The 12766-nt window shown below is 33.3% G+C and overlaps 1 protein-coding gene across 1 annotated transcript; it reads left to right on the forward strand.

Annotated features, from left to right (window-relative positions):
• The first annotated feature begins 172 nt into the window (after nt 1-172).
• On the forward strand, nt 173-8479 carry LOC134260580 (sperm-associated antigen 8-like). The gene is made up of 6 exons (XM_062743126.1): nt 173-313; nt 2289-2466; nt 2970-3015; nt 3186-3306; nt 7884-7946; nt 8087-8479. Exons 1-6 carry the CDS (start codon nt 230-232, stop codon nt 8207-8209), a joined length of 615 nt encoding a protein of 204 aa, XP_062599110.1. The 5' UTR covers nt 173-229; the 3' UTR covers nt 8210-8479.
• The last annotated feature ends 4287 nt before the right edge of the window (nt 8480-12766 follow it).

Genomic DNA, 12766 nt, shown 5'->3' on the forward strand with positions numbered 1-12766 from the left:
ATATTCACAAAATACAATGTTTAGAAGGAAACAAAAATAAAAATACTCATATTTTCTAAAGAAAACATTGAAATTTCAAAGCCCAAAAGAAGAAATGTGAATTTCATTAATAGAAAAAAATGTTACTGAAAATTTGAGTTATCTTTCTTGATTAGAACTCTTCAATGTTTGGAATCTCCATGGTTAGCAATACTTCCGCCAACATTTCTACTCACAGAAAACATACAAAATGAGTTTGTTAAATCAGGGAAGAAATGAAATTCGATTCAATAACTCAGATGGAAAATGTTTACTGGAAAATTGGGTAGAAGAGGTACGTTTATATTTAAAATATCGATATTTCTCTGATGAGATTAAGATATGAGATGTTTCAGTGTCAAATAGCTGTCAAACCACAGGGGCTTGTCACGAAATATTTATCTTCTTTTAATAAAGTTACCCCTACTATAAAAATACACAAGGGAGGAATCTAAAAATAGGAAATTCGCTACCACAAATTTTGACCGGACTTTCTGTCTTGTTTCTGGGCGACTTTTGTGGCGGACCAAGTAGGAGTGAGTGGAGTATAGATTCAATTTTAATATTCTTCAGTCAAATTCTAATCAACGCGTACCGTTAGTCATATAACTAACCTCTTTTCTCGATATTTGGATCTGGCGACAGTTCTTTCCATATGAATTTCCGGCGTAAATTGAATGCAGGGCTCTGATTGGTTGCTTTCTGTAAATAACTCGTACACAAAGTAGCTCTTTAATTTAGTGCACCAAAACGGAGGGAAAATCAAACTGTCATGATGGCATTGAACAATACAGCTGTGGTTTCATTGCACGTATTTTACTATATTTGGTTATATTTATTTATATAAACATGTTAAATATCCTTCACTAAGCATGTCAATCCTTACAGTTTATATTTTGTGTACGAGTTATCTACAGAAAGCAACCAATCAGAGAGCTGCTTTCAGTTGACGCATATGGAAAGAACTGTCGCCAGATCCAAATATCGAGAAAAGAGGTTAGTTATATGACTAACGGTACGCGTTGATTAGAATTTGACTGAAGAATATTAAAATTGAATCTATACTCCACTCACTCCTAGTTGGTCCGCAACGAAAGTCGCCCAGAAACAAGATAGAAAGTCCGGTCAAAATTTGTGGTAGCGAATTTCCTATTTTTAGATTCCTCCCTTGTGTATTTTTATAGTAGGGGTAACTTTATTAAAAGAAGATAAATATTTCGTGACAAGCCCCTGTGGTCAAACCACAGGAGCTTGTCACGAAATATTTATCTTCTTTTAATATAGTTACCCCTACTATAAAATATGTATTTTTATAGTAGGGGTAACTATATTAAAAGAAGGTAAATATTTCGTGACAAGCCCCTGTGGTCAAACATAGAGAAGGGAAAGACCTAAAGTACAGGGGTGAACAAAAAGATTATTTACAGACAAATCTTTATATATATGTAAATATGTACAGGTAGACGTATACACTTACATATATATTGTAATAGAGGACATCACCATTATAATAATGAAAATATATGCATTTTTAGCTGCTTCAGTAGAGGAAAAAATAACAATATATAAGCTGTGGACTGAAGTGCACAAAATTTTTTTTTAAAAATATACTGTGAAATCACAAATTTTCGTGGGGGTTTAATTTTCCTTGCTTGAGGTATGACGAGATCCATGAATTTATATCCACCACGAAATGTAAAATATTACATACATAAGAGCTCATTAATTCTTGATCCACGAAAACAAATCCCCACAAACTAAAAGATTTTCCTCAAACCACGAAAATTTGACCCCACGAAAATATCTGATTTTACAGTATATTTTTCTAAAATTTTCTTTTATCTTTCAAGAGTTTTTTCTCTAAATGTAGGTTTTGGATTTTTTTTTAATCTCGTATTTAATGTAATACTGTGTGATCTTCATTAATTGCTACAATCCATAAAAAAATTGATTATTGGATAGCGTGGTGAAATTTTTGGAAGTGAAAGAAAACTTTCCTCTCTTCATTATATAAAGACCAGTTTGTAAGAAATGAAATTTATCTTCTATACTATCTTGGAACAAGATAACAAAGAGTTGCACATTAAAGTAATTATTATACACTTGTGTAAAGTACACTTACAGGTACCTCTGCTCACAGAAATGTCTTTAAAAAAAGAGAATGTTCTACTTGTACAATGTATATGCTATACTCTGTTGGCCTTATTTTTCATTGCAGATCTTTAAAGTCATATTTTCATTTTACCTGGTATTGTTTTGTTTTGTTACAGCGACAAGTTGCAGACCTTGATAAAATAGATAAAGATGAAAAAATAACAAGTAGTGCACAGATCTTTAGAGATGGACATGCAGGAATTCTTACGACAGAATTTGATTCCAAGGTTGATAATGTTACTACAGTTCGTCAGTCCTACAAAAAACCAGAGCCATGTGGTGTGAGGCTAGTAGGTAATGAGATTTTTCCACAATCTGAGAAAGCATAGGCACTGCCAATCTTAATTGTTAAAAAATGTATGTATATCTTCTATACTAAAAACTACAATTAAGCTGGGGAGTGCCTATGTGAGAAAGTTGCAACTCACAAAAAAGTCATCTGAGTTGTTCTGCTGACATACAGGTAAATTATGAACAATGAAGAATTTATTTAAAAAACTAAGGTTAAAATACATCTCAAAGAAAATGTTTTAAAAACTTTCATTTACTCACACAACCCATATCCAAGCTATTCAAGATGTGGATTTTGGGGAAATACAAAATTTTACTTTAAAATTGGTTCTAGTAAGTTGAGGCATGAGTTTAAATGTCACTAATATATGAAGCATGGATTATTTTTCTTTCACATGCAGTTGATTCCATTAATCAAGGCCGGACACACTCTTTACTATATTCATTATTGATATAATTCTTAATTATATGTTCTCTAGTAAATTGGGTCAATTAATTAATTTCAGGTAAAAAGGAAGAATTACAGAAACTTATGCTTTTGGAAAAAGTTGGGTATGATTGTCTTACTGTTTCATTTTATTTCTTCAAAAAGCCAGAAAGCAATACATATGCATTTCCATGACTAGGTTTAAAAAAGAAATGAATGATAAAATATATCATATGCTGCACCAAAAAATTTTTGTGCACACCATGATGAATTTATTTTTCTTGTTGGTCATCAGGAGAGAAGTATTTTCAGATGAACTCAATCCACCTCAGCCAGAACCCACCGATTTCAGATCAATAACAATGAAAGACTTCAATAAACCTGAATTTGTCAGCAAAAAGCCAGTTCCCACAAAGGTACTACATCAAAATCATAGAATCAAATTTGGTGCATGGTTGAAATTAAACAGCTATTTTATGTTACTTTCATACAAATGCCATAAAAAGAATTTCTTTAAATATTTTAAATGTACTTTAAGTAGCAACTGTAGCATTAGTGACTAGTCCTTCTTTAAAGCCTTTTCCCCGATTCATTGACACAACAGTACGTGATGTTAACCAATACTAATGTTAAATCAAGACTAAAGTGCACTAACTTAAGATTGCACTTATCAAGTAAATACTGTAGGTAGATAATGCTAAATTTAGAGCATGCTAATTTTATACGAAATTAAGAGGCCGACTATAGTTTTATTGTGTGAAAACTACAATAGCGAAACTCTTCATTTTTATATCATATATAACTTACATTAACTTCAGTGTACATGCAAAGTTTGGGGGAAATCTACCGTCCAGGTATTTTTGAGGGACCGTCTCAAAATACAGGCACATGTACTATAGGATTATATGGGAATTAAATGCCAATTTTTAGCACTTTAAATCAAATTATACAAAAACTACAATAGACATTTTGACATTTTGTTCAAACTATAATATTTGATGAGTAATACTATATTATACAATATATGTAAGAAACACAAAATTATACCGTGTTGTTACCAGAGGGGGCATCTCAAAATGCAACCAGAAGTCTCTGTCGAGACTGTAGCTCTACTGATTTGTACTTATCAAAAACCATTGCACTATTTTATGTATCTTTGTGTAGTCTACTTGTGTGCCAGCTTATTTTGAAATCAAACTAAAACTGTAGAAGGAGTAGCGTTTTTAAGGAATTTCACAGAAAATTCTATTTTTAGTAACCATGGCAACACCGTTCATCGAAATTAAAAACCGATGCACTATTCTATGTATCTTAGTGTAGTCTACTTGTGTGCCAAGTTATATTGAAATCAGACCAAAACTGTAGAAGGAGTAGCGTTTTAAAGGAATTTCACAGAGAATTCTATTTTTAGTAACCATGGCAACACCGTTCACCAAAATCAAAAACCGATGCACTATTCTATGTATCTTAGTGTAGTCTACTTGTGTGCCAAGTTATATTGAAATCAGACCAAAACTGTAGAAGGAGTAGTGTTTTCAAGGAATTTCACAGAAAATTCTATTTTTAGTAACCATGGCAAAACTGTTCATCGAAATTAAAAACCGATGCACTATTCTATGTATTTTTATAGTGTAGTCTACTTGTGTGCCAAGTTATATTGAAATCAGACCAAAACTGTAGAAGGAGTGTGTTTTAAAGGAATTTCACAGAGAATTCTATTTTTAGTAACCATGGCAACACCGTTCATTGAAATCAAAAACCGATGCACTATTCTATGTATCTTAGTGTAGTCTACTTGTGTGCCAAGTTATATTGAAATCAAATCAAAACTGTAGAAGGAGTAGTGTTTTAAAGGAATTTCACAGAGAATTCTATTTTTAGTAACCATGGCAACACCGTTCACCAAAATCAAAAACCGATGCACTATTATATGTATCTTAGTGTATTCTACTTGTGTGCCAAGTTATATTGAAATCAGACCAACCAGAAGTCTCTGTCGAGACTGTAGCTCTACTGGTTTGTACTTATCAAAAACCATTCCACTATTTTATGTATCTTTGTGTAGTCTACTTGTGTGCCAACCTATTTTGAAATCAAACTAGAACTGTAGAAGGAGTAGCGTTTTTAAGGAATTTCACAGAAAATTCTATTTTTAGTAACCATGGTAATACCGTTAATCGAAATCAGAAACAGATGCACTATTCTATGTATCTTAGTGTAGTCTACTTGTGTGCCAAGTTATATTGAAATCAGACCAGAACTGTAGAAGGAGTAGCGTTTTTAAAGAATTTCACAGAAAATTCTATTTTTAGTAACCATGGCAAAACCGTTCATCAAAATTAAAAACTGATGCACTATTCTATGTATCTTAGTGCAGTCTACTTGTGTGCCAAGTTATATTGAAATCAGACCAAAACTGTAGAAGGAGTAGCGTTTTAAAGGAATTTCACAGAAAATTCTATTTTTAGTAACCATGGCAACAAAGTTCATCGAAATCAAAAACCGATGCACTATTCTATGTATCTTAGTGTAGTCTACTTGTGTGCCAAGTGATATTGAAATCAGACCAAAACTGTAGAAGGAGTAGTGTTTTTAAAGAATTTCACAGAAAATTCTATTTTTAGTAACCATGCCAACACCGTTCATCAAAATTAGAAACCGATGCACTATTCTATGTTTCTTTGTGTAGTCTACTTGTGTGCCAAGTTATATTGAAATCAGACCAAAACTGTAGAAGGAGTAGCGTTTTTAAGGAATTTCACAGAAATTTCTATTTTTAGTAACCATGGCAACACCGTTCATCGAAATCAAAAACCGATGCACTATTCTATGTATCTTAGTGTAGTCTACTTGTGTGCCAAGTTATATTGAAATCAGACCAAAACTGTAGAAGGAGTAGCGTTTTTAAGGAATTTCACAGAAAATTCTATTTTTAGTAACCATGGCAACACCGTTCATCGAAATCAAAAACTGATGCACTATTCTATGTATCGTAGTGTAGTCTACTTGTGTGCCAAGTTATATTGAAAACAGACCAAAACTGTAGAAGGAGTAGTGTTTTTAAGGAATTTCACAGAAAATTCTATTTTTAGTAACCATGGCAACACCGTTCATCGAAATCAAAAACCGATGCACTATTCTATGTATCTTAATGTAGTCTACTTGTGTGCCAAGTAATATTGAAATCAGACTAAAAATGTAGGAGGAGTAGCGTTTTGAAAAATTGTTTACAGACAGACGGACAGACAGACGGACAGACAGACAGACAGACAGACAGACGGACGGACGCCGGACGCATTACTATCACATAAGCTCTTCTGGTCTCTGACCAGTAGAGCTAAAAACTGTAGAAGGAGTAGCGTTTTAAAGGAATTTCACAGAAATTTTTATTTTTAGTAACCATGGCAACACCGTTCATCGAAATCAAAAACCGATGCACTATTTTATGTATCTTAATGTAGTATACTTGTGTGCCAAGTTATATTGAAATCAGACCAAAACTGTAAAAGGAGTAGCGTTTTAAAGGAATTTCACAGAAATTTTTATTTTTAGTAACAACGGCAACACCGATCATTGAAATTAAAAACCAATACACAGAATTATGTATCTTAGTGTAGTGTACTTGTGTGCCAAGTTATATTGAAATCAGACCAAAACTGTAAAAGGAGTAGTGTTTTCAAGGAATTTCACAGAAAATTCTATTTTTAGTATACATGGCAACACCATTCATCGAAATTAAAAACCGATGCACTATTCTATGTATCTTAGTGTAGTCTACTTGTGTGCCAAGTAATATTGAAATCAGACTAAAATTGTAGGAGGAGTAGCGTTTTGAAAAATTGTTTACAGACAGATGGACGGACGCCGGACGCATTACTATCGCATAAGCTCTTCTGGTCTCTGACCAGTAGAGCTAAAAAATTAGCAAATTTTACTATTTTTATAGAGTATTACAAAATATGACGTACACAATGGATTCACATGAAAACATAATAAAAATATTAGAGATATTCTCAAATTCATGTGTTTTAAATTTCAAGAGCGTATGTTTACTACTTTTTCTTTAATAATATTTTCATTACCCCTTTCTTTAAGAGACACAGATTATCATAACGTCAAAAACACACTGCAACGACGTCAACCTACCTATCAATTGCAAAATCGGTTAAAAAATCAGTTATATCAAATTGTCACTACATTTTTATATCTGTAATTTCTTAATTTTGTTTAATTTTGATAATTAAGCAAAAAAAGTTGCATTAAAACACTAAATACGCTTCATTTTACTATGATGCGCGAAATATTGCGCAATGGAAACTATAGTCGGCCCCCTTAAATTTATTATTTGAAAGAGAAGAAAAGGGAGGGTGCCATTATAATCATGGTAACTTAATTCAGTGGAGTACCAGGGCTTAATATCTGTTGCAAAGAGGTCAAGTCAAATGACCCTGTCCCAACTGAAAATTGAATCTTTTTTTCCCAAATTGAGATAAAAATCTCCAAAGACAAGCAGATTTAAACTTTAATTTAGAGCTTTTTTTTTATCAACAATTGAATATTGAGACTGAAATGTAAAGGTGTGATCTCACTCTACATATCTCCTACAAATCCGTGTCAAACAATTTTTATACTTGTCCAAGGATTGTTAGCAATCACATTAAACTCTACCAAACCAACTGACTTTACAGGGACGTAAACAAATAAGGGTTCATTAGCGAATCTGTGATTTAATTTAGAGTATGATGAGAACTTGTACGAGTTAATGTTCAATAATTATTTAAAATCATATATTTTTTAGAGTCATATTTTTGTGGTTTTCAGAAAAATCATTGATAGGAATTTAATTTAATTCATGAGTCTATTATGAAAACAAACTCACCCTCCCCCCTCCAAAAAAAAAAAATAGTGACTTTACATTAATTACAAAAGAAGATATGGGCAATATTAATCTATGCATTAATACAAATACTTCGTTTTTTTTTTTTCCAATTAGACACACGATTACAGAAAAGACCAGCCTGTTACGTTTTGGTCAGAACACAAAGATGTTATTCATGTAAGTGCATTATATTATTTATACATGTATATAACAGTCTATATACTTATTTATCATTTACCTAGATATGATTTATGTCAGTATTATTATCTCATTAAAATATGTGAAGGTGCGTATTCAATTTTGTGGATTAATTGCAGGGAGTCTCCCAACTTAAAACTGGAGACACGCCTTTCAGGAAAAATGATGCTTTCAGTAAACCTATAGGAGAATATTGGAATGAGCCCGCTCCTCATGAACTGGAAGACTACCCCAAGATGTGAAAAAATGTTAACTTTTATAGAAAAACTATTGAATTGTCATGCATCCACATTTTCGACCTCTGTTCAAATAATTTTAATGGTAAAAATAATTCCATTCTTGGATAGTATCAGAGGAAGAAAAATCAGTTATGAACACATTTCTCATACATCTTTGTGAATGGTGTTATAAATGTGCGATAAGATATAAACACAATAAGATATCTGGTAGTTTATAAGTTCACCATTGTATAAAATTTACTGTAATTGAATTTATGGCATATAATATTTCAATATATATACAAGTACTAGTTTTGTGTTTTGTTTTAAACCAAAAATTGAATATTGCAAGTGTTTGGTCCAATCCATTTTCATGGGAACATCTTTTATAAGCCACTTCAAGTTTGTGTGAGTGTGAGTGTGTTTGTCAGTTAACGAAATGAAGGGAGTATTTTTAGAATAAAATACTATGAGATATACAAGGGTTGTTCGAAAAGTTTGTGGATGATGTCATTCTTCGTTACACTACATTCAAGAAATTTAAAATAAGCACAAGAAAACTCTGAAGCGCCTATGTCTGAACTTGACGTTGTACTTATTAGAGTATTTGTTCAGATTTTTCCAGATAAACCGCCTTTTCTTCACTGACTGTTCTCGTCCGATACAGTTTCTTTACCACCTGTACAATTTATAAAGACATGCTCGACTTAATTGCAATATATTTTTTTATTCCTTTAACATTTTTAGAGTTTATTCAGGAGTTTCCCCTAGTATAACACACACTTGCATCAAAATCTGCTGCTCAGTGACGTTCAACAAAATCCTCATTTTTGTCGCTTTCAATGAGGACTACCTATTTTCTCAAACTGATTTCTTTCAAATGAAGCAAAATATAAAGCCCTAATTTGGAATCTGAATCAATGTAACAGTTCTCAATTTAAAAGTGTAGGATTTATTTTCGTTTTTGTTTCATTTTACAGAATATGAATACAAACATTATCACGTTTTTATATAATGTTTTGTTTGTGAATCACTCAATTTTGACCTGCTCCGCTGTCCGATTTTTTAAGTTTTTAATTCTGGATAGGTTTGAAATAAATCATGATAATTTTAATATGTTTGATAACATTTCTACCAAATTTGGTAAGCGTATGACATTAAAAAACCAGAAGTCTCTGTCGAGACTGTAGCTCTACTGGTTTATACAGCAATAAGTAGAGAAATGATCCTTGCCGCTCATCAAAATAAAGCAAAATGCACAGAATTATGTATCTTAGTATAGTCTATTTATGTGCCAAGTTATATTGAAATCGGACCATAACTGTATGAGGAGTAGCATTTTGAAAGAATTTTACAGAATTTTCTATTTTTTAGTAATCACGGCAACACCATTGACGTTCATCAAAATCAAAAACCAATGCACAGAATTATGTATCTTATCTTAATTGGACCAAAACTGTAGGAGGAGAAGCATTTTGAAAGAATTTCACAGAAATTTCTATTTTTAGTAACCATGGCAACACCTTTCATCGAAATCAAAAACCAATGCACAGAATTATGTATCTTAGTGTAGTCTACTTGTGTGCCAAGTTATATTGAAATAGGACCAAATTGTAGGAGGAATAGCATTTTGAAAGCATTTCAGAAATTTTTATATTTTTAAAAACAACGGCAACACCGTTCATTGAAATCAAAAACCAATGCACAGAATTATGTATCTTAGTGTAGTCTACTTGTGTGCCAAGCTATACTGAAATCGAACCAAAACTGTGGGAGGAGTAGCATTTTGAAAGCATTTCACAGAAATTTCTATTTTTAGTAACAACGGCAACACCATTCATCAAAACAAGAGGCCCACGGGCCTTATAGGTCACCTGAGCATAATGCAACAATTTTCCAGTTATTGAATTTGATCCATGTTTTAAGCCAGATGCTATATGACATTCACAATTTTGAAAGAGGCACCATTGATCATCATTACAATACACTTAGCAGTTGCTTAGCTTGGTTACTGAATATCCATATGCAGGGTAGGGGAACAAAAATGCATTCCAACTAACCAGTAGTGCCCCTAACACTGTGACATAAACCCCTGACCCAAGGTCCACACATTGCACAAATTTCAAAAAGGCACCCTTAATATCAAAAAAATAAATGTTTTATAAATACAAAAGAGCAGATTTCAAACAATAAATTCATTTTCAGTATATAAGTAGAGCCCCCACCCCACCCCTGACCCTGGGGCTTTGAAATTCTCAATTCTGCAAGATTAAGGCCCTTGCTCATCATAACTATAAAGGTAGTTCATCTGCTTTATACCCAGAGACAAAGAAAAAAAAATTTCAAAGATTTAATGTTTTTTCATTATATAATCAATTGAGCCCCGCCCCCTAACACCAGAACCCCTGACCCTGGGGCCATAAAATTCATAATTTTAAAAGAGGCATTCTTGCTCATCATAACTATGTACTTAGTTTATTTAATTCCTAGGAGCAGAGAAGAAGATTTTCAAAGAATTCATGTATTTTTAATATATAATCAATAGACCCCTGCCCTAACACCAGAAACCCTGACCCTGGGACCATAAAATTCACAATTTTGGTAAAAGCACTCTTGCTCATCATAACTATGCACTTAGTTAGTTTATTTAATACCTAGGAGCAGAGAAGAAGATTTTCAAAGAATTCATGTATTTTTACTTTATATAATCTATAGATCCCCGCCCTAACACCAGAACCCTTGAGCCATAAAATTCACAATTTTGGTTGAGGCACTCTTGCTCATCATAACTATGCACTTAGTTGGTTTATTTAATACCTAGGAGCAGAGTAGAAGATTTTCAAAGAATTCATGTATTTTCACTATATAATCAATAGAGCCCCCCCCCCCCTAACACCAGAACCCTTGACCCTGGGGCCATAAAATTAACAATTTTGGTAAAAGCACTCTTGCTCATCATAACTATGCACTTCGTTAGTATATTTAATACCCAGGGGCAGAGAAGAAGATTTTCAAAGAAATCATGTAATTTCACTATATATAATCAATAGAGCCCCGCCCTAACACCAGAACCCCTGACCCTGGGGCCATAAAATTCACAATTTTGGTAGAGGCACTCATGCTCATCATAACTATGCACTTAGTTAGTATATTTAATACCCAGGGGCAGAGAAGAAGATTTTCAAAGAAATCATGTATTTTCACTATATATAATCAATAGAGCCCCGCCCTAACACCAGAACAGTTGACCCTGGGGCCATAAAATTCACAATTTTGGTAGAGGCACTCTTGCTCATCATAACTATGTACTTAGTTGGTTTATTTAGTACCCAGGAGTAGAGAAAAAGATTTCCAAAGAAATAATGCATTTTCACTATATACTTATTTAGCCCCGCCCTAGCACTAGAACCCCTGACCCCAGGGCCATGAATTTCACAATTTTGGTAAAGGACTCAATGCTGATTACAATCATGCAAACAGTTTGACTGCTTGATGTCCAGGAGTAAAGAAGAAGATTTTTAAAGATTGCATTAATTTTAGTGGTTTTGGCCCCACCCCTCAGGCCCCAGGGGGGCAGGGATCATGAAATTCATAATTTTTGTTCCCCTTCACCCATAGATGCTTTGTGCCAAATTTGGTTGAAATTGGTTCAGTGGTTGCAGAGAAGAAGCTGAAAATGTTCAAATGTTTACACACGACGGACGACGGACGACGAACGACGAACGACGGACGACGGACGACGACGGACGAAAACGGATAGCAATAGGTCACCTGAGTTTACTCAGGTGACCTAATAAAAAAACCGATGCACAGAATTATGTATCTTAGTGTAGTCTTCTTGTGTGTCAAGTTATATTGAAATCGGACCAAATCTGTAGGAGAAGTAGCATTCTGAAAGCATTTCACAGAAATTTCTATTTTTAGTAACCATGGCAACACCGTTCATCGAAATCAAAAACCAATGCACAGAATTATGTATCTTAGTGTAGTCTACTTGTATGCTAAGTTATATTGAAATCGGACCAAAACTGTAGGAGGAGTAGCATTCTGAAAGCATTTCACAGAAATTTCTATTTTTAGTAACAACGGCAACATCGTTCATCGAAATCAAAAACCGATGCACAGAATTATGTATCTTGGTGTAGTCTACTTGTGTGTCAAGTTATATTGAAATCGGACCAAATCTGTAGGAGGAGTAGCATTCTAAAAGAATTTCACAGAAATTTCTATTTTTAGTAACCATGGCAACACCTTTCATCAAAAACTGATGCACAGAATTATGTATCTTAGTGTAGTCTACTTGTGTGCCAAGTTATATTGAAATCGGACCAAAACTGTAGGAGGAGTAGCATTCTGAAAGCATTTCACAGAAATTTCTATTTTTAGTAACAACGGCAACATCGTTCATCGAAATCAAAAACCGATGCACAGAATTATGTATCTTGGTGTAGTCTACTTGTGTGTCAAGTTATATTGAAATCGGACCAAAACTGTAGGAGGAGTAGCATTCTGAAAAAATTTCACAGAAATTTCTATTTTTAGTAACCATGGCAACACCGTTCATCGAAATCAAAAACCGAT

The sequence above is a fragment of the Saccostrea cucullata genome, unplaced genomic scaffold (assembly GCF_032062105.1).
Source record: "Saccostrea cucullata isolate Sc308-1 unplaced genomic scaffold, CSIRO_AGI_Scuc_v1 ctg785, whole genome shotgun sequence".
Lineage (NCBI taxonomy): Eukaryota > Metazoa > Mollusca > Bivalvia > Ostreida > Ostreidae > Saccostrea > Saccostrea cuccullata.